The sequence below is a fragment of the Mesoplodon bidens genome (assembly GCF_964165515.1).
Source record: "Mesoplodon bidens genome assembly, chromosome: 10".
NCBI classification, from domain to species: domain Eukaryota; kingdom Metazoa; phylum Chordata; class Mammalia; order Artiodactyla; family Ziphiidae; genus Mesoplodon; species Mesoplodon bidens.
Genome location: NC_138172.1, coordinates 42155181 through 42178734, shown reverse-complemented (window position 1 = coordinate 42178734; position 23554 = coordinate 42155181). Strand labels below are relative to the sequence as shown.

Genomic DNA, 23554 nt, shown 5'->3' with positions numbered 1-23554 from the left:
TCACTGACACCACCATAGACAGGACGTTCTTTACCTCTCTTCTCTCTCCCACCCTCCGCATCTAGGCTGTGTTCTGGTTTCAGGATGGCCTCTTAAAGTTCCAGGTATCAGTCACATCCAGATCAAATGACGCCGAGAGGAAGAAGGTGCATGGGGCTTTCTCCTCACTGTGTTTAAAAGCAGCAGCAACAAAGAGGCTTTACTTACAATTGGATTTGAGATAATCTGGGGCCGAGTCACGGGCTTCTGGATTATCACGCTGCAGAGTCAAAGCTGCTTAGTAGGGGCACCCAGGAGAGAGAAGTTAAGAGGTTTTCCCCAAGCTCTTCCATTTCCTTGTGGAGTTTCCTTTAATCTTTCCATGTATTTGCTGCTTCCCAAATCTGAGTTGGAGCCTTTCATGGCCCTGCTTTGCATCATTTCCTGCAGAGAATCATGTTTTTTGATAGAGAACCCTCCCTTCTGGAGGTTTGTGAAGTGCAGGAGAAGGATACCATTTGGTTTCCTCCTGTTTATACCTGTAACTAGGTTAGCCTTTCCTGCCCCCATCATCTCTTGACTTGGTCCAAGTGAAACTGGGATGAGGGTGGCAGTTGCTCATATGGACCCTCAGCCTGATGTGTCTCTCCCTTCCACTGGCACTTCCTTCCCTATAATCCCAGCTGAGTCCTGACCTCTTCCTTTGCACCCCCAGATCCTTCAGGCCCTGGGGAAGTCCTACCACCCTGGCTGCTTCCGCTGTGTCATCTGTAATGAGTGTTTGGACGGGGTACCCTTCACTGTGGACTCAGAGAACAAGATCTACTGTGTCCGGGATTACCACAAGTAAGGAGTGTAAGCCGCACTGGCTGAAACTCAGCAGGGTGGAGGGTGGGGACCTGCTGAGGCACGTCTGCAGGCTGCTTGCACTGTTCTCGACAGTGCAGCGAACGTGCAATGGTTTTGAGGGGTGTAGCATGGGCCTCGGGGGTCAGTGGATGCCCGTGCAGACAGGAACTGGTTAAAGAATTACGTTTACTGGAAAAACAGGACCAAAAAACCTATAATCAGATTCCTGGCTAGGCCTCTGGAGGAATGTGCCAAGCCCTGTGGCTCCAGCCTTACCAAACTTCAAAAGGCCCTGATTCAGGGCTGGTCTCCACCACCCTCAGTTTGCCTGGGCCTGTATGAGGCTAGGGCTGGAAACAGGTCAGCCTCCAGCCCTAGCAGAGTGAGAGGGGGCAAATGCACTTGTTACCGCTGGGCAACGATCCCAAAACAATAGTCCCAGGAGTGTGCCAGGTCTGTCTTTATAGACGAACTAGAGGGATTCACGTGAAGAGTGATGGGTGGCAGGCAGGGCCAGGCCAGCGAGGAAGGCTCCAGGCACAGGTCTCCCCGAAACACCTCAATATACCCTTCACTGCTTCTTTGCTTCTCCCGCCAGGGTGTTGGCCCCCAAGTGTGCAGCCTGTGGCCTTCCCATCCTTCCACCTGAGGTAAGATGCTTTTTCAACTCTGCTCCTGGGGTCTTCCAAGAGATGAATATCTCCCTGCGTCATTTACAAGATCTGTGTCCTGTCCTTATACCTTTGTAAAAATACTTCTAAAATCTCAACTCTGAGATAAATGGTGTCTTCACCAAGAAGCCCCTTTCTCATTAGCTGCCTTCCCTAGCCCAGTGTCCTTCTTATGTCCTGTTTGTCCCTGTAATTGGGTCAAATTCTCTGACTTGATACTAACTCCCAGATTAGACGATGAGCAGATGAACAAGACCAAGTAGGTGGTGTTTTCACTGTTGACTCTGACATTCCAGATGGTAGAACTGCATCCCTCTCAGTTCCTCTCATCTACTATATGTGTCTTTTTTTCTGCTGGTGTTAGTATCCACTACTGATTCCTGCTCTTCTCCTAAGGCCGCCTACTTGCTGCCCCAGAACCCTCCCCTACCCTCCTGGCAGTGGTGGCCCCGATGGCCCCCCAGCTAGCCTCTGGTTCTTGCTTTCCTTTGGTCCAGGGCTCAGATGAGACCATCCGAGTCGTGTCCATGGACAGAGACTACCACGTGGAGTGTTACCACTGCGAGGTAGGCCCCTCCCTGCCCTAGAAGGCCCCCCAAACCCATCCTAGAAGTCCAAGAGGAAAGCATCATGGGTTGATGGAGGCAGGATGTGGGCAAGGGGCTGCCCTCCAGAGCTGATGGAAGAAGTGGGGTGAAGCCTGATTTGATGGTGGGGGGAGGGAGGTTGGAGAAGATGCATAAAAGTCTTTACTGTTTTCTCCATGTTTGTAACCACCAAGTCCTGAGCCAGTCACAGCTGCTCTCCCTGAAGCCACAGAGTGGGAGGGTCACGGGGAGTGTGGGTTTCAGGTCCTTTTGGGGGGCCAGATTGTCAGGCATGTGTGTGATTTGAGGAATAGACTCCCTCCCCTCCAGCTTGTAGTCTATTCTATCTGCCGGGAACCCCTTTCTCAACCGAGCCCTGAAAATCATGAAGAAACCCCCTTGGCAACAGGCGTGTCGCTGGTTGGTGTAAAGGCAGGTGGGGCCCATCTGTCCCTTCTCTGTGGTGTCACACCCCAGGCTGAAGGGGTCACTGGTGCCCCACGACTGTCAGGAGAACCAGAGGTTGTGAAGGGTGCAAACGCGTTAAGTGCTTGTGGAATTTCAGCCAGAATTAAGTGGATTCACCCAAGGAAGGAGATTTATTTTGTGATGCTGTGGGTAGGGAGAACAATGAGTGTGGGTGACATATAGCTTGATCCCACTGCCAGCATTGAAGAAACAGGTGGGAATCACTGTCGGTTGGTACCCCAGGTGCTGGAAAAAAAGGTAAAGACACTTGCTCCACTGTGCTTTTATTCAACCCGATATATCCAAAATGTTATCGCTTCAACATGCAGTCGAGAGAAAAAAATTTTCCTGAGATATTTTATATCCTTTTTCTGCCCTAAGTTTTGGACATCTGGTGTGTGTGTTTGCACTGACATGACATCTCATTTCTGACCAGCCCCATCCCAAGTGCCGGAGAGCTTCATGTGGCCGGTGTTGGACAGTACAGTCCAGACCCTCACTGGGCTGGAGCTGCGTGTCTCCGCACCGGCATTGTTTTTTTTTGCCCGGAAAGAATCACACAGCGCCCTCTGCTGGTTGTACGGGACTGTGTGTGGCCTTTGTGTCCCTCTTGCAGTCCGTTTTGTTTTGTTTCGTCACCACTGGGTATTTTTGCCTCACCCCAGGACTGCGGTCTGGAGCTCAATGATGAAGATGGTCACCGCTGCTACCCCCTGGAGGACCACCTGTTCTGTCACTCCTGCCACATCAAGAGGCTGGAGAAGGGTCACTCATCCACAGCCCTTCACCAGCACCACTTCTAGCCAGAGCCTCCTGCAGACCTCACGGTGGGGAGGAGGAGCCAGGGTTGCACCAGGAGAAGTCCGCGGGTTAATTCCTGTCGCCCCTGGGGACGGATTGGGATTGGGGGAGTGGAGGGGAGGCGGGTGCCTTTCCTTTAAACAAGGAGGGGATCCCTGCTGGTCTGGGATTATGTATTTTCCATGTGCCTTTCACTGTTGCCACACCCTCATCAGATTACTCAGGAAGAAGCCCCAGCAAGCGCGTGGCATGTGACAGGAGATCTCATTAGTGTGACTGAATGAACCTTCCTGTCCCCTCTGGGAAGAGTTCACACTTCAGTGGGAAAGGTTTGCACTGAAGAGAGATTTCAGCTGCCGATATGTTCAATCCTTTCCCTCCCCTTCGGAAAAAACCTGCACCCAAGCACCCCCTCCCAACCCCTCCCCCGGCCCACACATACCATAATTTAAGATTTCCTTCCACTCCAGAGCTTCAGTTCTTCTGTAGAATGGCTGCAAATTTTAATTGCATCATTGCAAGAGGGATGCTCTGACGTGTGCTTTGTATCTTAGGAAGAATTCACTTGGTAAAGCAGAGCCAAGGTTTGGAATAAGTGAGATGGGGTTTTCTCCTTGTAGCCTAATAGCATTCTGTGTGCCCCTGGAAATCTTCACTCCTTTAAAGGCAGCTGGCGGCCTGATGGAGGATTGATCCTGTTCTAGGAGAGTGTGCTTTGGGATGAGAACTTGGTGCAGGCGCCAGGCCTCTTTTGCCCGCCTGTTGTGCTTTTTTTCCTCTGAAGCTGTCAAGAATCTGGGACTTCAGAGTTCCCTCTTCAAAGGCTGGTCTCGGGATCTTTTGTGGGGATCCTCTTAGGCCTATTTTCGCTTCTTGAACAATGGACTTTGGGGAAGTGTGCCCACATACTGAGACCTGACCCCTTATTAATGAGGAGAGTTTTTGTGTGTAAGATCTCAAAGCCAGCCTGGGAGAGTGCCTGAGCATAAGTTATGATATTCATTTCACAGGTTTCTCTCTTGCCAATTCAGGCATTATGCTTGAAGAAACCAGTATAAGGTACACTGCTTTTGTCTTTTTTTTTTTCTTTTTCTTTCTGTAAAAATTGTTTCTCTCTACTTTCAGTCTCCCACACACAAAAAATACCTCACAGATAAGAGCTTCAGATTAAGGAGGAATTTGGCCATCACACTGGACTCAGCCAGTGTGTGTTAGGAACCTCTGGCTTCACCCAGGTCAGACCAGTGGGTCAGGGCACTGTAATCTTAACTAAAGTTCAGCTGGGAATAGATCTGATTGATACCGGGTGCTCCTGCCTTATGCATTTCATCATGCTGGCTCCCCGGGATGGCAAGGGCTAAGGGAGGGCCACCTACTGGCAGGATTTCAAGGCCACCTCTGCACTGAAGAGGCAAAATGTGCCCTGTGTGTCACACTCCTGAGGCCAGAGGTCAATACCCCTGGGTATTTCAATGAGAAGAAAGTGTGAGAAAAAGCTTGGCTGGCATTTGGCTTCTCAGCCCACGGGGAGGGACCCAGGGCCTTGTCGCAGGAAGGCAGGGACCATCTCACCACTGCCAGCCAGGCTGGGAGCATGGTGGCTGGCATCTGCTCTCTGCCGCCTCACCTCACATCCAGAGGAAGGGGATTGGGTGGCTGGGGCCTCGGAGGGCGTCAGTGGAACCCAAAGGCACAGGGACTCTCAGACTATTCACTGGGCCCAGTTCTAAGCCTCTAAACCATGCTTTGACTCATTTGGTAGCAGCTGCCTGTAAGAAGCACAGAAAGGGCACCATGGATTGTCTTTTCCATTTTTGTTAAATTCATTCTGCTGGAATCCTTTGGCCAGATGTCACTTCAGCCCAAGCTGTGTGATTCTATTGGTTCCTTTTCACAGGCTGAGCCTCCTAAAAACCCATGAATGTTTATAGGAGGGCTAAAAATCCAGAGGGCTGGGGAGGTGAACCCTGGGGTCCCCCCTCCCTTCCCAGCACACCATCTGGCTCAGCCTTGGCAACGCTGGTGGGCAAATGGAGCCAGCCAGTATGTCTCAACCTGTCTCTGCCAACCGAGGATTATTTCTGGCCTTGATGACACACCTTTGCTCCACTATCAAGTCAAGCAGAGGAAAGAAAATTGCCTTGGAGCCACATCAGAAGTAGCAGGGATTTGTTTGAAAATTGGTAACAGTTGACCCTTGAACAGCACGGGTTTGAACTGCATGGGTCCATTTATATGTGGATATTTTTCAGCAGTAAATACTGCAGTCAGTACTACACGAGATCTGTGGTTGGTTGAATCCACGCTGCAGAGGGACCATGGTTACGGACGGCCGACTATAAGTTATATGAGGATTAACCCTTAAGTTGTTCAAGGCATAACTGTAGTTTAAAAATCTGATTCATTTTTTAAATGAAATTTTTAAAGTGGCCTTGATTGAGGCAATTTTGATATCTCAGCAAATATTTTATACTGCTGAAGAAGAACAGTAAGAGAATTTCTAGACACCCTAGAAATCTAAGCAGCAACTTCTCTTACTGTCAGTGTCCCTGGAGAGGGTACTGGGTAGGAATCTCCCACCAGTTTTGTCTCCTCCTCAGGCCCTTGCAAAAAAGCCATGAATAGATGCCCACTTACCTGGTATTTTAAACTTTCTGTAAATTATTAGCCAAATAGAGCTATAATGGGGTTGTATTTATAGGCATGTAGAAAGAACACACAAGCACTTCGTAGACCAGGATGAATACGTTTGTTTTAAAAGGTAGAGCAGATAGCCTTATCTTGAGTTCCCTAGATGACTCTCGGACTTTAGATAAACAAGAATTATGGCCTGATTTCAGATGCCAAAGCCAGCCTCCAGCCTTTTCCCTTGCCTCACTTTGCCCTCTAGTTTTTTCTTGTCATTTTTTCCGCCCAGCTAGGGTCATTCAAAAACGGCCTGAGTGATCTGAGAAAAGCCAGGAATGCAGGTTGGCCTGTCATAGCAGGATCCTCTCTCTCTGACATTATCCTCCCATCTGTGGTTGAGTAGAGAGTGATTTGTTCATTTTCCACACAGAAGGGCACTGAGTCCTGTTGGGTCATTGCCTGCACGTGGCGGCAGGACTTTCCATTTCTCCGTGGTTAGGGCTTGAGCGAAAGCCTCTTTCGGCTGAGTCCACCGAGGTTGTGCCACTGAGTCCTGGGTGGCCGGTGGGATTATCAAGGAGTTCTGATTGCTTTCAAGTGTTGCCCTCACCTCGTTTCCGTGGACTTGAGTTACCCAAGATGAAAAACAGAAATGTTAGAATTTGAGAGAATGATCTGGAATTCACACTCCTTTGCAGGCCGTTTCTGTGTGCCGTTTCCCACATGTGTGAAAGTATGAGAGGTGTGATGGCTGCTAGTGCCCTTGCAAAGAACGTGTGCAAGACTTGACCCCAAACCATTGTTGCTCGATGCACTTGTTAAAACTGCCGACCAGGAAACCAAGTGCTTTGTGTTCTCCTTTGTGCCAGGAATGAGTCCTCATTTCCCAGTTACTATTGGAAGTAACTTTTAAAAGCAGTAGGAAAAAGATGAGGAAGATGTGTTAGCTATCAATTGTTCTGAGCCAGAACTGGACAGATGTGGGACATTTCTATATAGTGTATGAAAATTTCACTCTGCAGGGAAATTATTTTCCCCTGTGTCTCTTCTTTTACTTTAATTGATTCAAAATATTGTTCCTGTAAAATTATTCAAAATTTTACTGTTACTATAAAATTATTCAGAATATTGTTACCATAAAATTATTCAAAATATTATTACTATAAAATTATTCAGAAATTTACTGTTACTATAAAATTATTCCAAATATCATGACAATAAAACTGCCTTAATTTGTAGACTATTAAAGTGATCTCCAACATAATCATGTTTACTGGGTCTTCTTTTGTGTGTATGGAGTAAGCACATGGGGCTTTTTGCTAACGGGATTTGGTCTTTTAGAGCTCTGGGTTCTTTTTTTTTCTTTCTTTCTTTTCCATTATGGTTGATCACAGGACATTGAATATAGTTCCCTGCGCTATACAGTAGGACCTTGTTGTTTATCCATTCTGTATGTAATAGTTTGCATCTGCTAATCCCAAACTCCCAGTACAACTCTCCCCCACCCCCTTGCCCCTTGGCAACCACAAGTCTGTTCACTATGTCTGTGAGTCTGTTTCTGGTTCGTAGATAAGTTCATCTGTGTCATATTTTAGATTCCACATAAAAGTGGTATCATATGATATTTGTCATTTCTCTTTCTGCCTTACTTCACTTAGTATGATAATCTCTAGGTCCATCCATGTAGTTGCAAATGGCATTATTTCATTCTTTTTTATGTCTGAGAGCTCTGGATTCTTAAAGGAATATTCGGGCGTTGAAACTGTGTAGGGTCTCACATTTTATCCTACCGGCAAGCTAATAAGCTAGCATGCCATGGTTTTGTGGATCCTGGCAGAAGTTATAAGACTCCTGGGTCAGGGACAAAGGACACTTTATTACTCACAGTAGCAGCAGTAGCATTTCACACTGTAAGCCTTTGCACTAGTTGCCTGAGCTCCAGTTCCTACAGGGCCCCGTGAAGAGGGCCAGGTGATACCTGCACATGCAGTGGGCTGTGTTACAAGAGGAAACCCAAGCTTAGAGAACCACAATCTTTTATAAATGGGCAGTAAACCTGCCTGACTTTTGCTCCAGAGAGAGACACTATCTCTTCCATCCAAGTCTGTTTACTACGCAAACATCCTTGAAAAGGTAGTCTGGAAGTAAGGCAGTGCCTCCCTCACAAGATGTGTAGGAATGTGAGAGACCCTTGGAGAATCGTCTTTCAAGCATCCAGTTTCTTCACCTGGGACCTTCTTATTGAGACTTTTCAGGTCATGCTCAAAACGGTGGTCGTTTTTTCTCCTTCCCTTTTGTGTATGTTACTGTTTTTTCTAATGAGGTTATGACCAAAGAGTTCCAGAGGTGAGTGACCCTCTAGATTTAAGGCAACCACATACAGGAAGGCAGGACTTGCAGAGGGAAGGGGCAAGCAATGAGAGAGTGGCTATTCCGATTTTACAAATGTAGGCTGCTGTTTTTCTATGACCCTGATGCTACAAGGGATGAAGGTGTAGTCAGGGGAAATGTTGTCTGGGCCAGGGTGTGCCCAGGACTAGAGATGAGGTCTCCCGATTGCTAACTAGCATGGGAGAAGGGGTGAGGAGCCAAGGTATGTGATTGCCATCTATACCCAGACAGGGAATAGCCCAGAGTCTACTCATGTGGTCAACCCTCTGGTGTACAATAAGCCCTCGGGCAGGGTGGCTTTGGGGTCAAAAGCCTGGATTCAAGTTCTAACTCGGGCTCCACCACCAAACCGCTCAAAGAACGTAAGCAAATTTAGTTCCCTCATCTGTAAAAATGGAAATAACAACCGAACTTACCTTACAGGACTATTGTGGAATTGACTGAATTAGTCCAAGTAATGAGCTTAGAGCTCTTAATTTTTCAATAATAGTCACAGGTTTTAAGACTTACTTTATCTTTCCATTGGGACAGCTAACAAAATAAATTACAAATGGGTTAAAGTACATGGGAAACACAATACAAACACAATTTGAAAAGAGCAACAGAAGAAACCATAGGGTAAATATTGGTAAACTGGAATATATAAAAGTGAAAATTACTTGTTCAAAAATATTATAAGGAAAAGGAAAATATAAAAGGTAAGCTAAAAAAATTGCAATGCGTTCGATAGCTGAAGAATTAATATCCTTAATATATTTAAAAGTTTAACAAATCTATAAGAAGAAAATGAGTACATATACCAAGAGAAAATATATACATCAAGTGATGTAAGTAAAAGGAAGTTCCGTTTTTCAATTAAGAAAAGTGCAAAAAGATCATAATGAAATTTATAATACTCAGTGTTAGCATGCAAGGAAACTGATGCTATTGATGGAAATGTGTATTTGTTTAAATTTTTTGGCAGGCAACTTGAAAATATGTACCCAAGTCTTAAAAAGTCCATGAAATGGACCTTAAAAATGGCTCTCTGATCATTCAACATCTAAACATTTATAAGATATCAGAAATAATTCAACATAGCATTATTTTTAAAAAAGTGTTAAACTGACAACAACTCAAATTCCCAACAAAGAGGGTAATGTTTAAAATATCTAGTTTTTTTATGGGTTATCTTCAAAGAATATTTAATGACCATAAATCTCAGACAAAAAGCTAAGGGGACAAAATGAGAACACAAAGACATTTGTGACAAAACCCCAAATTTGGAAAAAAATACGTGTGTAGGTTTATATTAAAAAGTGTGGAAGAAAAGTAAAGTCCATAAGGAAAAATATGACGTTAATAGTAATGACGGCGGGGGCGGGGATTATGACGTTAAGAATAATTATCTCGGGATGGGAATTTGCGTTTTTTTGATTCCCAGTACTTTTCTGTATTTTACAAGTTTCCTGTAATTTGTTCAGGAGGAAAAAACGTTATATTGGAGAGATTAATTGATCGATTGAATGATTAGTTATGGACAGTGTCAGCTGTTTCAGCCACTCTTCAGGTTTGACTCTCCTTTCCGCCACAGACCTTTCGGCCCTTCTCAGGTCTTCCACCCAGGCGCCAATAGAATGAGGGGTAATATATAATACTAGATTACCTGGGGTTTTCGTACTGCAAAAACACCCATGTGCTAAGGTTTCCCGATTCACTGGGGACCAGGAGCTCTCAAGGGACAGGGCTGCAGACTCCGATCACTTTGCGGACCACCTCTAACGCGCGCAGCCGCACTGCAGCGTTCGCGTCTGCGGGGCAGGTTAGAGCCAGAGCTCACCAGATCCTGGTAAACTGGGACTGTGCCGCTTTTTACGTCACCGTAGGGGTTCTGCTCCACGGGAAAAAGGGCCAGAACTGCTGCCTTAAATGCGCTTTTGTGTCATCCGCTAGCTAACCTCGGGCCACAGCACGCCCCCCTACTGCAAACTACCACCATTCTAGGTGTGTTTTCCCACATGTAACCCATTTACAGAGTCTCCTCGTGTGCATCATTAATTAGGACGCTTTGCAGTTTACAAATCACCTCACACAACTCCGGCTTCCAAACACAGCTTAAAAGATGACATTTCGGGCACAGTACCGTTAAAATTCAAGGTATTTAACCTTCACACCAGAGTCCTAAGGACGTCCTGTAACATAAAACCCAGTTGTGGCTAAAAAGTACGCTTCGAGCCAGCCAGGAGTCGAACCTAGAATCTTCTGATCCGTAGTCAGACGCGTTATCCATTGCGCCACTGGCCCCGTACTAACAAGATTTGCACTGTAGCACAGATCACGCCTTACGCATCTACAACAGGCTCCCCAACACTAGCGCTGCGCTTCCGCCCCTGCACCAGGCGTCGCGGCGCTAGTCCACAGCTCCCAAGGCTCCGCCTTTCCCCAACCATGCGCTCCGCCAATCGGCAGCGGTGACGTCACGGCGCTCTTCGGCGCACTCCCATCCGCCGCGTCGGACTGCGCCTTTAGCGTTCTCTAGCGCGCGCGCTAAGTTTGTCCACGGCCGCCTCCCGTTCGGGAGCAGCCCGGCCGGGCAGGGAGAGGAGGTGGGACGAGGCGGGGCGTTGCGGCCGCCGTGCCAGGGTGACCGGTAGCGCTGTATTCGAGGTGGCGGGGCGGGCGGAAAGAGCAGGGAGGAGGCTGTGGTGCAGGATGGCGGCAACAACCTACGAGCGGCTGAAGCTGTGAGTTCCGCGGGCCGGAAGCCGTTGCCCGAAAGGGTCTGCGGGGCGGCGGGTGGGGCGGCAGGTGTGGGCCGCCGGCAGCGGGGAGGCTTCCTGAGTCCCGGGGCGGCGGGCCGGGTGTGGGAACCCCGCGCGCTCCCCGCCTTACTCGCCGGGCGCGGCCGCCCCCGGCGCCGCGCCCGAGTCGCCACAGGCCCGGGAGCGGCTGTCCCGCCAGCTTTTCTCCGCTCAACTCGGCCTCAGAGCCCACGGCGGGGGACCGAAGCTGCGCACCGTCTTCCGGCGAGCCGGGCTCGGCGTTTGGATGCAGCCCTCCCCACTTTATTTTATTTTTTATTGTTTGGAGAGGTGGCGGCTAAATTTATCCTTATTGCTTAGGAGGGAAAACGTGAAGTTTTTTTCTTATTTCATGGACCCATAGCAGCATGTTAGAGGCCACACACAAATGGATAAACCTTTCTCTATCTGGGCATTGAAGCCTTTCTGACCGGTCTTTAGGATGCAGGAAAAATTTAAAGTACAGTCAATACTCTTAAGGTCCTAAAAGGTTTACTTGGCTTTAAATATTATTTAAATATTATACCGCCCAAGCATAAAACAGATTGTTAAGTCCACGTGGACAGCCAGGGGCTACTGTCGAGAATTTTGGCACTGCAAATTGACTTTTCGGTAAAGCCAAGCTCTTGAGGCTCTGAGAAATAGGCTCTGGTTGTTACAGTTGTAAATTAGGTATTTGTAGGGTTTGGGGTTTGTCCTGGGTTTAAAACAAAAGCAAAAACATGTATTTCCCTTAGCATTACTCTCAGCCCCTATGCTTTTCTTGTCTGTGAATAACTTTGTTCTACTCACTTTGTGTTTAATGCTTTACCTCTAGACTGAAAATCCAGTGACCACATCTCAGAAAGTCTTTGGCAGCAGAAGTAGATGTGATTTTTGAGAAGCTTATCTATCCCTAAATAAGTTAAAATATCTTGGGACTTAGGCACAGGTATCGCATTTCCTATACAAGGATATGAGGACATCAGGATGTGGTTTGGGCACTTCCTATGCTCCCCAGAACCTCAGGCTCACTTAACGTTCTGGAAGTTTCAGTTAAAAGGGCTGCAGAATTGGAAGTGAGGCCATCTCGACATCAGATGCTTTGCATAAAAGAAGATTACTTTTTCCTCAGTCCACCCCCCTTACCACTTCTCTTCACTGTAATTCCCTTGAAAAGCCCCAGCTGCGCACTTCCCTCCACATTTTTCTTGTTAGGTTTCCTTATTCTTTCCCAGTTCCCCTTCACAAGGTGATCACCTTGTTGGTGAATGAGTCTAGGAAAGTGTCTTTGACTGAGGTACTGGCGGGGCCAGTGTCACGTGTGCTGTGTTGGCTAATTAGGTTATTGTTGTCTACCTGATAGTCACTAAAGGGTTTTCATGTGATCCTACACCAGGTCTCAGTTGTGTTTAAGAAATATGGAGCCTTGGCTTGATTGCCGCTCAGCGTTAGGTTACGAAATGCAATCGAATTTTCCTGTGGCAAAGATTGAATGGGATGGAGAACTTGAGAGTTATGATGATAACTGCCAAGGAGGCAATAAATGCACCAGTCCAGACCTTAAAAAAAAAAAAAGCTCTATATCCATAAAAGAGAAAGGAAATTTGGCACTGAAGTGGTGACGCTGATGCTTTTGTATTGATTTTTGTGAGAAGTGGAAACTATAAATTTGTTTGGGGGAAAAAGTAAATCTGGGGTTATATGAAAGTCATTCTCTAATTTTTCAGTGCTTAACTTTTTTCCCTGAAAAAAAATAGTTGTAAATGCTCCTGTAAATGAAGATACAACTTTTTTACAACTTTGTTTTTCTCTGCCAAGGAGTTTGTGAGTTGGAGTCTCTGCTCTTATTTCTTTTGTTTGGCCCTTGCTGCTCTGAGGTGTGGTTTTAAAATGTGGCCTCCGACCTAAGGTGTATTCTTTTTTAGATGCATTGGAGGTGGTAGTGGTTTCTGACCCATATAAGAATTAGTAGGACATAATGGCCATTTTTAAAAGTGGGTAGAGATACGTTTTAAGGAAGATCCGTACAAGAGATAGTTTGATTATTGTATTATGAAAGTATTGTTACTGGGTTTATTTAAATATCGAAGTGCTTGGGATTTTAAAAATTTGTTCTGTGTTATGCCATACATTTTTTCCAGTCCATCTCTGTCCTGTGGTGTTCACCTTCCTAATGCCCTAAGTTTCATCCTCTACTCCTGCTTACAATCTCCAGTTCCATTTTATTGACTTACAGGAATAAGCCCACATTTCTTAGCCACCTGTATTCTAGCCTCTTCACAATCTATCCCCTAACCTTATTTCCCATAACTGCCCAGTGCTTTTTTTTTTTTTTTTTTTTCCTTTTTTTCCCTTTCACCAGACTTGGCCACCCTCTTTTTGCTTCAAGCTTGGGCTTATTTTGATCTTTCTATCCAGAATGTTTTCTTCCTCTCTCCCCTCTTTACATGCTGATCACATCTATGGTAGAGCCGAGACAACTCAGGCTTTTTAAGTCAGAACAGACTTAGATTTATTTAGACTTAGATTCACCTGCTATTTGCTTTGTGTCCTGACCATGTTGTTTAATCTCTCTGAATCGGGTTTTCATCTGTAAAATGGGAACGTTTCTACTTCACAGTATTATAAGGACTGAAAGAGCGTAGATGAAACCAGCGTACTTAACAGATACTCCTCGTCTCTGCGAAGCCTTTTTTCCAATGTCTTTTCCTTCACTGAGCTCCCATAACAGTCTGCTGTCACAGGAACTAGACACCAAACGTCTATATGAGTTTTCACATTCTGTCTCTTATGATTCATTAGCAGTGTACTTACTGTCTGATGGACACGAGGACTGAGAGAATGATCGAGCCATAGCACTGTTTGAACCACTCACTTTGCTGCCTAGAAATGATGAAGTCACTAATAAATACTTTGTTTCTCCAACCAGGTTACCAGTATGTAGAACATATTAGAAACACCTTAACATTGATTTCTTCTCTGGTCCTCAGTTCCTAACGTAAAGCCTGGTGCATTACAGGTCCTCAGTGGATCACCTAAGTAAATGAAAAGAACTTTCCAGTATAGAACACCTACCAGTACTTCAAAAAAACAAAACACAGTCTGGGGTAATTTGGAATGTATTCTTTTGAAGTAGCAGCAACTTAAGTCGTTTTATGTATGGTATTATCTTTCCAGTGCCTCTGTGAAGTCTAGGTTGATATATATCATCTGTCATTGTTGAAGACAGGGAGATAATTGCCCTTGGCCCCCACAGTTAGGTCACACAGCCAAACCATGGCAGAACTGGCCGTGGAACACAGCAGGCCCAGAGTCCAATGATCTTTTCATTATATTTCATTATTCACATTACCTTTTTTCTCATCAGATTGCTCTCACCTTAGTCCTTGGACATGTCTGGTATAGAAATGAGTTACTTAACGACTGAAAATAAATGACATGTTCATTATGGATTTTTTTTTTTTTTTTTTTTTTTTTTTTTTTTTTTTTTTTTTGCGGTAGGCGGGCCTCTCACTGTTGTGGCCTCTCCCCCTGCAGAGCACAGGCTCCGGACGCGCAGGCTCAGCAGCCATGGCTCACGGGCCCAGCCGCTCTGCGGCATGTGGGATCTTCCCAGACCGGGGCACGAACCCGTGTCCCCTGCATCGGCAGGCGGACTCTCAACCACTGCGCCACCAGGGAAGCCCCATCATTATGGATTTTTGATGTAGAAAACAATATTGATTTGTTCAGAATTTAAAATTTATACTATTTAAACATCCAGGCAGTTCTTAATATTCCTATTTTGCAACTCCTTTTTTCATTTAAAATCATTTGTGTAAGCCTTTGTAATGTCAAACAGCGATAAGTTTGAAATTGCAAGACAATTAACAGAAATCCATGATTGGAAATATTTAAAACATTTTTTTTCCTTTTAAAAGTCAGGTGAAAAAAGTGTAAGGCAGAAAGTGAATCAGGTTGCAGCTTCTATCTGAAGAAACATTGTTTCCTCAGTTAAGAAGTGGACTTTCTTTTTAAAAGATTGTCATAGCTGTGAGGTCAGCCAGGGGAGAGGTGATAGAATCCTGAGATCAGATGTAAACTGAGCAATTCTGTGATGAAGATATATGTAGTTTATACAGTACAGTGAACATTCAGATTACTCACACATCTCTCTTCTTGACTGCCTTCATCCAATTCCACCTCTCCCATCCACCCCCCCCACCCATCTCTGATAACCACAAATCTTATCTCTTTTCTATTGAGTTTGTTTTTGAAGTGTAATTGACCTACAATGCTATGTTAATTCTTGGTACACAGGATAGTGATTTGGTATTTTTGTACATTTAAAAATGGTCACCGTGATAAGTCTTGTTATGATATGTCATCATACAAAGATATTACATAGTTATTGACTGTATCTCCCACAGTGTACATTTCATACCCTTGACTTATTTATAATGTTTTATAACTGGAAGTTTGTACCTTTTAATCTCTGTCACCTATTCCTTTCCTTCCCCTACCTACCTCCACTCTGGCGACCCTCTGTTCTCTGTAACTCTAACTCTGCTTCTGTTTTGTTTGTTCATTTGTTTTTTAGATTCCATGTATAGGTGAAATCATACAGTGTTTGTCTTTCTCTTTCTGACTTATTTTACTTAGCATAATACCCTGTAGGTCCATTGGTTGTTGCAAATGGCAAGATTTCATTGTTTTGTTATGGCTGAGTAATATTCTGTTGTTTGTGTGTGTGTGTGTGTGTGTGTGTGTGTGTGTGTGTGTATATATATATATATATATATATCTCACACATGTTTTTTATCCATTCATCTATTGATGGGCACTTGGGTTGCTTCCATATCTTGGCTTTTGTAAACAATGTTACACTGAACATAAGGGTACATATATCTTTTCTAATTAGTGTTTTGTTTTCTATAGATAATTACTTAGGAATGGAATTGCTGGATCATATGGTAGTTCCATTTTTAATTTTTTGAGGAAGCTCCATACTCTTTTCCATAGTGGCTGCCCTAATTTACCAACAGTGCAGTGTTCCCCTTTCTTGACGTTGTCGCCAACACTTATTGCATTTGTTGTCTTTTTGATAATAGCCATTCTGACAGGTGAGAGGTGGTATCTCGTAGTGGTTTTGATTTGCATTTCCTTCGTGATTAGTGATGTTGAACATCTTTTCATGTGCCTATTGGCCATCTGAATATCTTCTTTGGAAAAATGTTCAGATCCTCTGCCCAAGTTTTACTCAGGTAGTTCTTTTTTTTTAACTTTATTTTTTTTTTAACTTTATTTTTGGCTGCTTTGGGTCTTCGCTGCTGCGCATGGGCTTTCTCTAGTTGCGGCACGTGTACTTCTCATTGCAGTGGCTTCTTTTGTTGCAGCGCACAGGCTCTAGGCACATGGGCTTCAATAGTTGTGGCACGAGAGCTCAGTAGTTGTGGCTCGCAGGCTCTAGAGCTCAGGCTCAGTAGTTGTGGTGCATGGGCTTAGTTACTCTGCAGCATGTGGGACCAGGGCTCGAACCCGTGTTCCCTGCATTGGCAGGCAGATTCTTAACTACTGCACCACCAGGGAAGTCCCTGTTCATTTTTTTTTTTTGATCTTGAGTTGTTTGAGTTCTTTAAATATTTTGGATATTAACCCCTTATCAGATGTATCATTTGCAAATATCTTCTCTCAGTCAGTAGGCTGCCTTTTTGTTTCATTGATAGTTTCCTTCACTGTGCAAAAGCTTTTTAGTTTGATGTAGTTACATTTGTTTATTTTTGCTTTTGTTTCCCTTGCCTGAGGAGACATATCCAAAAAAAATATTACTAAGACTGATGTCAGAAAGCATCCTGCCTCTGTTTTCTTCTAGAGGCTTTATGGTTTCAGGTCTTACATTTAAGTCTTTAATCCATTATGAATTTACTTTTGTGCATAGCGTGAGAGAGTAGTCCATTCTGATCCTTTTGCATCTAGCAGTCTCGTTTTCCAAGCATGCTGTCCTGGAGAATGTTCCATGTGCACTTGAAAGAAGTTCTTTCTTTTTGTTTATGTGTATATCTGTTATAGATTTTTGGTTTGTGGCTACAGTGAGGTTTATATGTAGCAGTCTGTCTGTCTATCATTATTTTAAGCTGCTGATCTCTTGAGTCAGACACATTTTAACAACCCTGCATTTTTGCTCCTCTCCTCCTCCTTACCCCGCATGTTTCCTCTTTTGATATCATCTTTTATATCTTTTTGTTTCGTGTATCCCTTAACTACTTATTGTGAATGTAGGTGATTTTACTGGCTGTGTCCACCGGCTGAAGAGCTCATGGTGTCCCAGAGCTCGTGTTGGCCTGCTGGTGGGCAGAGCCCGGGCCCAGGGGGCTGGGCTGGGTCCTGATACGGCAGGCTGTAGGGCTGCGGTGGTCCTGGGGCTGTCGTCTGCCTACTGTTGTGTGGGGCGGGGATCCCAGGGGTGGTGCCTACACATGAGTGGGTGAGGCTGGTCCTAGGTCTAGTGCCAGCCCACTGGTGGGCTGAGCTGGGTCCCAGGGTCTCTGGTGGCAGGGTCCTGGGGATCCTGGGGCTAGTACTGGGATTCCGGTGTCTAGGGGTCGTCCTCTGCCCTTTGGTGGACAGGGCTGGGTCTTGGGGCAGCTGTGGGCTCAGAGGGGTCTTAAGAGAGCATGTCTGCTGGTGGGTAGGTAGGGCTGTGTCTCTGCCTGGCTAGTTGCTTGGCCTGAGGTGTCCCGGTACTGATGCTGATGGAGCCAGTTAAGTCAGTGGGTGGGGCCAGGTCCTTGTGCTAGTTAAGCTAAAAGGAGGACTCCAAAATGGCACTTGCCACCCCCAGTGTCCTTGTGGTAGAGCGAGCTTCTAAAGATGGCTGCCACTATATGTGTGCCCAGGGTGTGCCAGTTGCCTCCTGCCTCTCCAGGATGAGCAGGTGAATCTGACCCAGGCTCCTTTCAGATTTTTGCTTCTGTCCTGGGTCCTGGAGCATGTGAGATTTTGTGTGTCCTTTAAGAGTGGAGTCTCTTATTTCCCACAGCCCTCTGGCTCTTCTGAAAGTAAGTCCCACTGGCCTTCAAAGCCAAACATTCTAGGGGCTCATCTTTCTGATGTAGGAACCCCGAGCTGGAGAACCCGATGTGAGGCTGGACCCCTCGCCCCTTGGGGAGAGCCTCTGCAGTTGTAATTATCCTCCCATTTGTGGGTCGCCCCCACTGTGGTATGGGTCTTGGTTACATTGGCTCTCCTCCCCTCCTACCCGTTTTGTTGTTCCTTCCTTATTTATTTGTTTGTTTGTTTGTTTATTTATTAATTATTATTTTTTTGTGGTACACGGGCCTCTCACTGTTGTGGCCTCTCCCGTTGCGGAGCACAGGCTCCGGACGTGCAGGCTCAGCAGCCATGGCTCACGGGCCTAGCCGCTCCACGGCATGTGGGATCCTCCTGGACCGGGGCACAAACCCGTGTCCCCTGCATCGGCAGGCAGACTCTCAGCCACTGCACCACCAGGGAAGCCCTGTTGTTCCTTTTTTATATCTTTAGCTGTAGAAGATCTCTTCTGCTAGTCTTCCAGTTTTTCTCATCAGTAGTTGCTCTGTAAAGAGTTGTAATTTGGTGTGCCTGTGGGAAGAGGTGAGCCCAAGGTCTTCCTACTCTGCCATCTTGGCCACACATCTCCATGGGCCTTTATTTTCAAAGCTTAATAGGCTTTGAAGTCCATGGTCTCTGGGATCAAGAAGAGAGAGTGCAAGCTCATGCCTATTTTGATATATCTTCCAAAATATGTGTCATCTTAACAGAAACTAGGACTCTGGGTTGATATCAAATCCCCTGTCTTGAAAGAAACTAGGTAGTATTCCTCTTCTGTTAGTTAATAGTTGATACCTATTGGATTCTGATAACCTCACCCGATTATTTTAGTATACAGTATTACTTTGAACTTTAGAGGTTTGATATCAACAGCATAGTTAATGACCAGATAATCTTCTTGGAGGGAATTTCTTTAACTTCTAAGATCTATTTCATAAATAAGTAATGTGAGAGAGTTTTACTGAAATAAGAAACATCACACCAGTTGAGGGCCATTCTTTTTGCAACAGGGAGAGGATTTTGCCTAGATATTTGTTCATCATTGAGTCTTCTGTCTTGGTTTCCATGTACTTTTTACATTGAGAACTTAGCAGAGCCTGTTGACTGGTTAATTTTGGAAAAACTCCAGGCAGAACTTGGTGTTAGTGATACTTCGTAGACTTTCTATTTAGAGAACACCCTGCTTCCTCTTACTCTTCTTATAAGTTACAGTATAACTTCAAATCCAGTTAAAATTTGACCTCTCATGATCTTTCCTTAGCTAAGAGAAAAGAAACAATTTTTAAAATTCCGTTTATTCTGTCACTGAGCCAAAGAAAACATTAGTTAAGGGCCATATAGAAAAAACAACTTAATGTATGTGTTTTCTGACTAATTATGTTCTGTTCTCTAAGAAAATTGATTGAGCTTTTACTGTCTTGTGTGAGAATACCAATGGTAATGGATAAGCTTAGAGTCCTTGTCTGCAGAGGCTTGGTAGCCTGTTTGGTGAAGATTTTTTTTTTAATACATTTATTTATTTATTTATTTGTTTGTTTATTTATGGCTGCATTGGGTCTTTGTTGTTGGGTCTTCATTGCTGCGTGCAGGCTTTCTCTAGTTAAGGCGAGTGAGGTCTACTCTTCGTTGTGGTGCGCGGGCTTCTCATTGTGGTGGCTTCTCTTGTTGCAGAGCTTGGGCTGTAGCCGCACGGGCTTCAGTAGTTGTGGCACGCAGGCTCAGTAGTTGTGGTGCATGGGCTTAGTTGCTCTGCTGCATGTGGGATCTTCCCAGACCAGGGGTCGAACCCATGTCCCCTGCATTGGCAGGCGGATTCTTAACCACTGCGCCACCAGGGAAGTCCCTGGTGAAGATTTAAAAACAAAAATAACAATAAAACCATAACCCCAGCAAAAATTATACCCTGAATGTTTACTCAAGTGTTTCTGACTCTAAGTGCTAGAGAGTTAAAGTTAATTTCATGAGCTTTTGAAATGAAACCTGGGAGCATAAAACTTACAGAATAAAATTTATTGCATAAAACACACTTCAGATCAGTATTAAGGCCAATTAAACAGTGGTGGGAAATGGAAGGAGGGAAAGGAGAAGAGGAAGGCAGCAAAGGCATATGTAGAAAACTGAGTTGGGATGACACTTGCTGTTATTAGATGGATTAATTAGAGCGATTACTTGTAATTACTCTTCTTAGAAATGTTGATTAGCTGGCAGTCGCTGTTCATATCTCCAATTCTTGCTCCGATTCTTAAGCCATTTTCAATAACATTTATCAGAGCAGCCTGGTGGCAGCACCCGCAACTTAGATTTTAGCAACATCTCTCTGAGAGATAAGATCCAGCAAAGGTCCCAGAGCCCTTAGGCTAGATAGAACTCTTTACCTTGATCCACAATTACTCTTATTTTTGTTTTTGTCCTTTTAACATCTTTTTAAGCTTAATTTTTATTATAATCTAATACGAGTATGTGGTTTAAAACTAAGTAACACAAAGCTTATGTAATAAAAGAGCACTTTTCAGCACTCCCAACTCCCACTGTCCCAGAGACATCTATCAATACTTTCATTTTTTTAAATGTTTATTTATTTAGGTTGTGCTGGGTCTTAGTTGCGGCATGCAAACTCTTAGTTGTGGCATGCAAACTCTTAGTTGTGGCATGTGAACTCTTCGTTGTGGCATGTGAACTCTTAGTTGCAGCATGCGGGATCTAGTTCCCTGACAAGTGATTGAACCCGGGCCCCCTGCATTGGGAGCATGGAGTCTTACCCACTGGATCATCAGGGAAGTCCCAGTATTTTCATGTTTTTAAGCAGTTTCTTCTGGTATTTTGCTTCACACTTCTAAACAACATGCTTATACTGCTATTTCCTGATTTGTTTTTCAGTTTCAGTCATATGATGACTTTTTACTTCAGAAGATGAGAATTTAGCTTTTATACCTCTCTTCCTTTCCTCTCCTCTCAGTGTGGTTATATTAAGATATTCATTCAGTGTTCACATTATTATGATTGTGTAGGTATGACTCAGAGGAAGTCAGTAATGTAATATAATTATATTTCCTTATAAAAATGCTTTGTTTTTCCTTGAATTAAAAAGTTTGCTTGACTTTTCTCTAATGTACGTGTTGCTAATTAATCTTCAGTCACTGGGACAGCAGTAAAACTCCTCTGCTGACGGTAACTGTCAATTCATCTTCTTCTGTGAGGCTTACCTCCAGGAGCCCTATCCCCTCTGCTTTAATCTGGACTGGCTGTTCTTTAGGCCTGTTGCATTGTCCTGGAACCTCCCTTTACCATCATCATGAGAATTTCTTTCCCCTCTCTCCTGTTTTGGATTCCAAGTCTAACTCTTGATTTACTCCATGTCGATGAAACAACTTTTCCTTCTTTCCAAGAAAGAGTGAGAGAGAAGTATCTTTTGAGATATTGCACATCTGAAAATGCTTTTATTCTATCCTCACATTTATTTGTTAGTGTGGCTAAGTATAGAATTCTCAGAAATTATTATCCTTCAGAATTTTAAAGACCTTGCTGTTGAATAGTCCAATGTGTTGCTGTTGAATAATCCAATGGTGTGGCTGTTGAATTTCAGCGCTTCTTTCTCTTAGTTTTTTTTTTTTTCCTGGAAACTTTAGGATTGTATCTGTATGGTATTTTGAGTTTTACGCTTAATGTGCCTCTGTGTGTGTGTGTGTGTTTCATATATTTGGTAGGCCTTTTACATCTGGAAATTTGTCCTTTGGCTTGAGGTTTCTTCTTTGTTTTTGCACTATTTCTTTGATACATTTTTTTCTTGTGTACTCTCCTGGAATTCCTGTTAAGTGGATGTTGAACCTCCTGGATTGTGCCCCTCTCTTTCTTCCTGTCTTCTTTCCCCCTCCTGTCTCTTTCCATCTCCCCCTTTCTTCCTTCCTATGCTTTTCTGTTTTACAGCTCTTATCTTTTTATTCTGTTCTCAAGGAGAGTTCTTCAGTTTATTTTCCAGTCCTTCTACTGAATATTCAAATTATTATTTCTGCCATCAGTCCAAAAACATATTCTTGCTTGCTGAATCTCCTTCTCCTCCCCCTCCCCCTCCTTCTTTTTGCTATTTTTGTTTCATGAATGCAATGTCTTCTCTCTCAGGCTACCAGTTATAAATGTGTTTTGAAGTTTTATTCTCTTCTCAACATAGTTTGTTTACCCAGAGTTATTTTTCTCTTTGTTTTGTTCTGTGTCTTCTGTGATGGAAGCTTATCTCAAATATCTGGTGATCCTTGGTTGTCATTTCATGTTTAAGAATGAGGCACTAAAAAATTGATTGGAAGGGTCTGTTTGTGGGTCAGGATTTGTCAATTGGTGGCCTTCACTAGAGTGATTGTGCAGGAACTCAACTGTTTCTTTGGGGGAGGTGCCCTAAATGTCAGCATTTGCAGGTCTTTTCTTTTGGGCCTGTAAGTTTCTTCAGAGACAGTATTCATAGCTCCTTCGGAGGTTGGGGGAAGTGGGATGCTTGGCTGCTAGCATTCTGGGAACCTGGCAGAGGAAGAGGGTGGATGATTTTCCCAATCTGTAAGCAGACCTCCTCTGGGTCTCCAGACTTTACTTGATTCACTGTGGTCCTCAGCTGTGCCTCGTTTCTGGAGTTCAGGGCTTTTCTTGTTGAACTGCTCTAAGCATTAAATCGTATGGTCAGGGAGGTACCTGGACTCTAGGTTTGGGTAGAGATCTGATTGTTCCTTACACAGGCTTTGAACCACCTTATTCTTACCCCCAACCCCGCAGTTAATCTCACTGCCCCATCTCATCCCCTACCCAAGTCCTTAGTTCTTGAGGCTTTTCAGCACTCTACAGCTGGAATCTGCTTACTTTGTTGGCTCTCACCCCATAGGCAGTTAGATTCTGAAGTAACTTAATTAGCCCATTTCCAAGCACTTTTCTTCTTCCAGACCTGTATTTGAATGACTAGTATCTGCCCCACCTCTTGGTACTACCCAGATTCCATCTTCTGAAAGAATATCAAGGCTTTTTCTCTGGAGGGTTTTCACTCTTGGAAATTCATTTCATTCTACTTCGATTAAAAAGCTATTTTGTTGATCTTCTCATTTCACATGTACGTAGCCAGACTGGAAGTGTTATATATAGTATATTTCACCTTCATATAAAAGAAATCTAACTATGTAATTTTAAGGATTTTAAACACATAGTGAGGTTATTAACTTTGACTGATTATTAGGAATGTAACAATTAGTAAAGGCCTATTTCTGTGGCTGTATATTTTTTGTATATGATTTAAAGTCTTAATCCAAGATATATATATATATATATATATATTTTTTTTTTTTTTTTTTTTTTTTTTTTTTGTGGTACGCGGGCCTCT

General features: G+C 44.2%; 2 protein-coding genes across 2 annotated transcripts in view; both read left to right on the top strand.

The window, feature by feature from the left end:
* LIMD1 (LIM domain containing 1) overlaps window positions 1–3445 on the top strand; it is an 80212-nt gene extending 76767 nt beyond the window's left edge. Inside the window, exons 6-9 of the mRNA XM_081245119.1 lie at window positions 695–825; window positions 1427–1478; window positions 1997–2065; window positions 3220–3445. Coding sequence (XP_081101245.1) covers window positions 695–825; window positions 1427–1478; window positions 1997–2065; window positions 3220–3357 — 390 coding nt within the window. The 3' untranslated portion in view covers window positions 3358–3445. The remainder of the gene's footprint in view (window positions 1–694; window positions 826–1426; window positions 1479–1996; window positions 2066–3219) is intronic.
* A 7492-nt stretch (window positions 3446–10937) lies between these two features.
* The window catches only part of SACM1L (SAC1 like phosphatidylinositide phosphatase), a 59402-nt gene continuing 46785 nt past the window's right edge, over window positions 10938–23554 (top strand). The window contains exon 1 of the mRNA XM_081246590.1: window positions 10938–11097. Within this exon, the coding sequence (XP_081102716.1) occupies window positions 11066–11097 (32 nt within the window). The 5' untranslated portion in view covers window positions 10938–11065. The remainder of the gene's footprint in view (window positions 11098–23554) is intronic.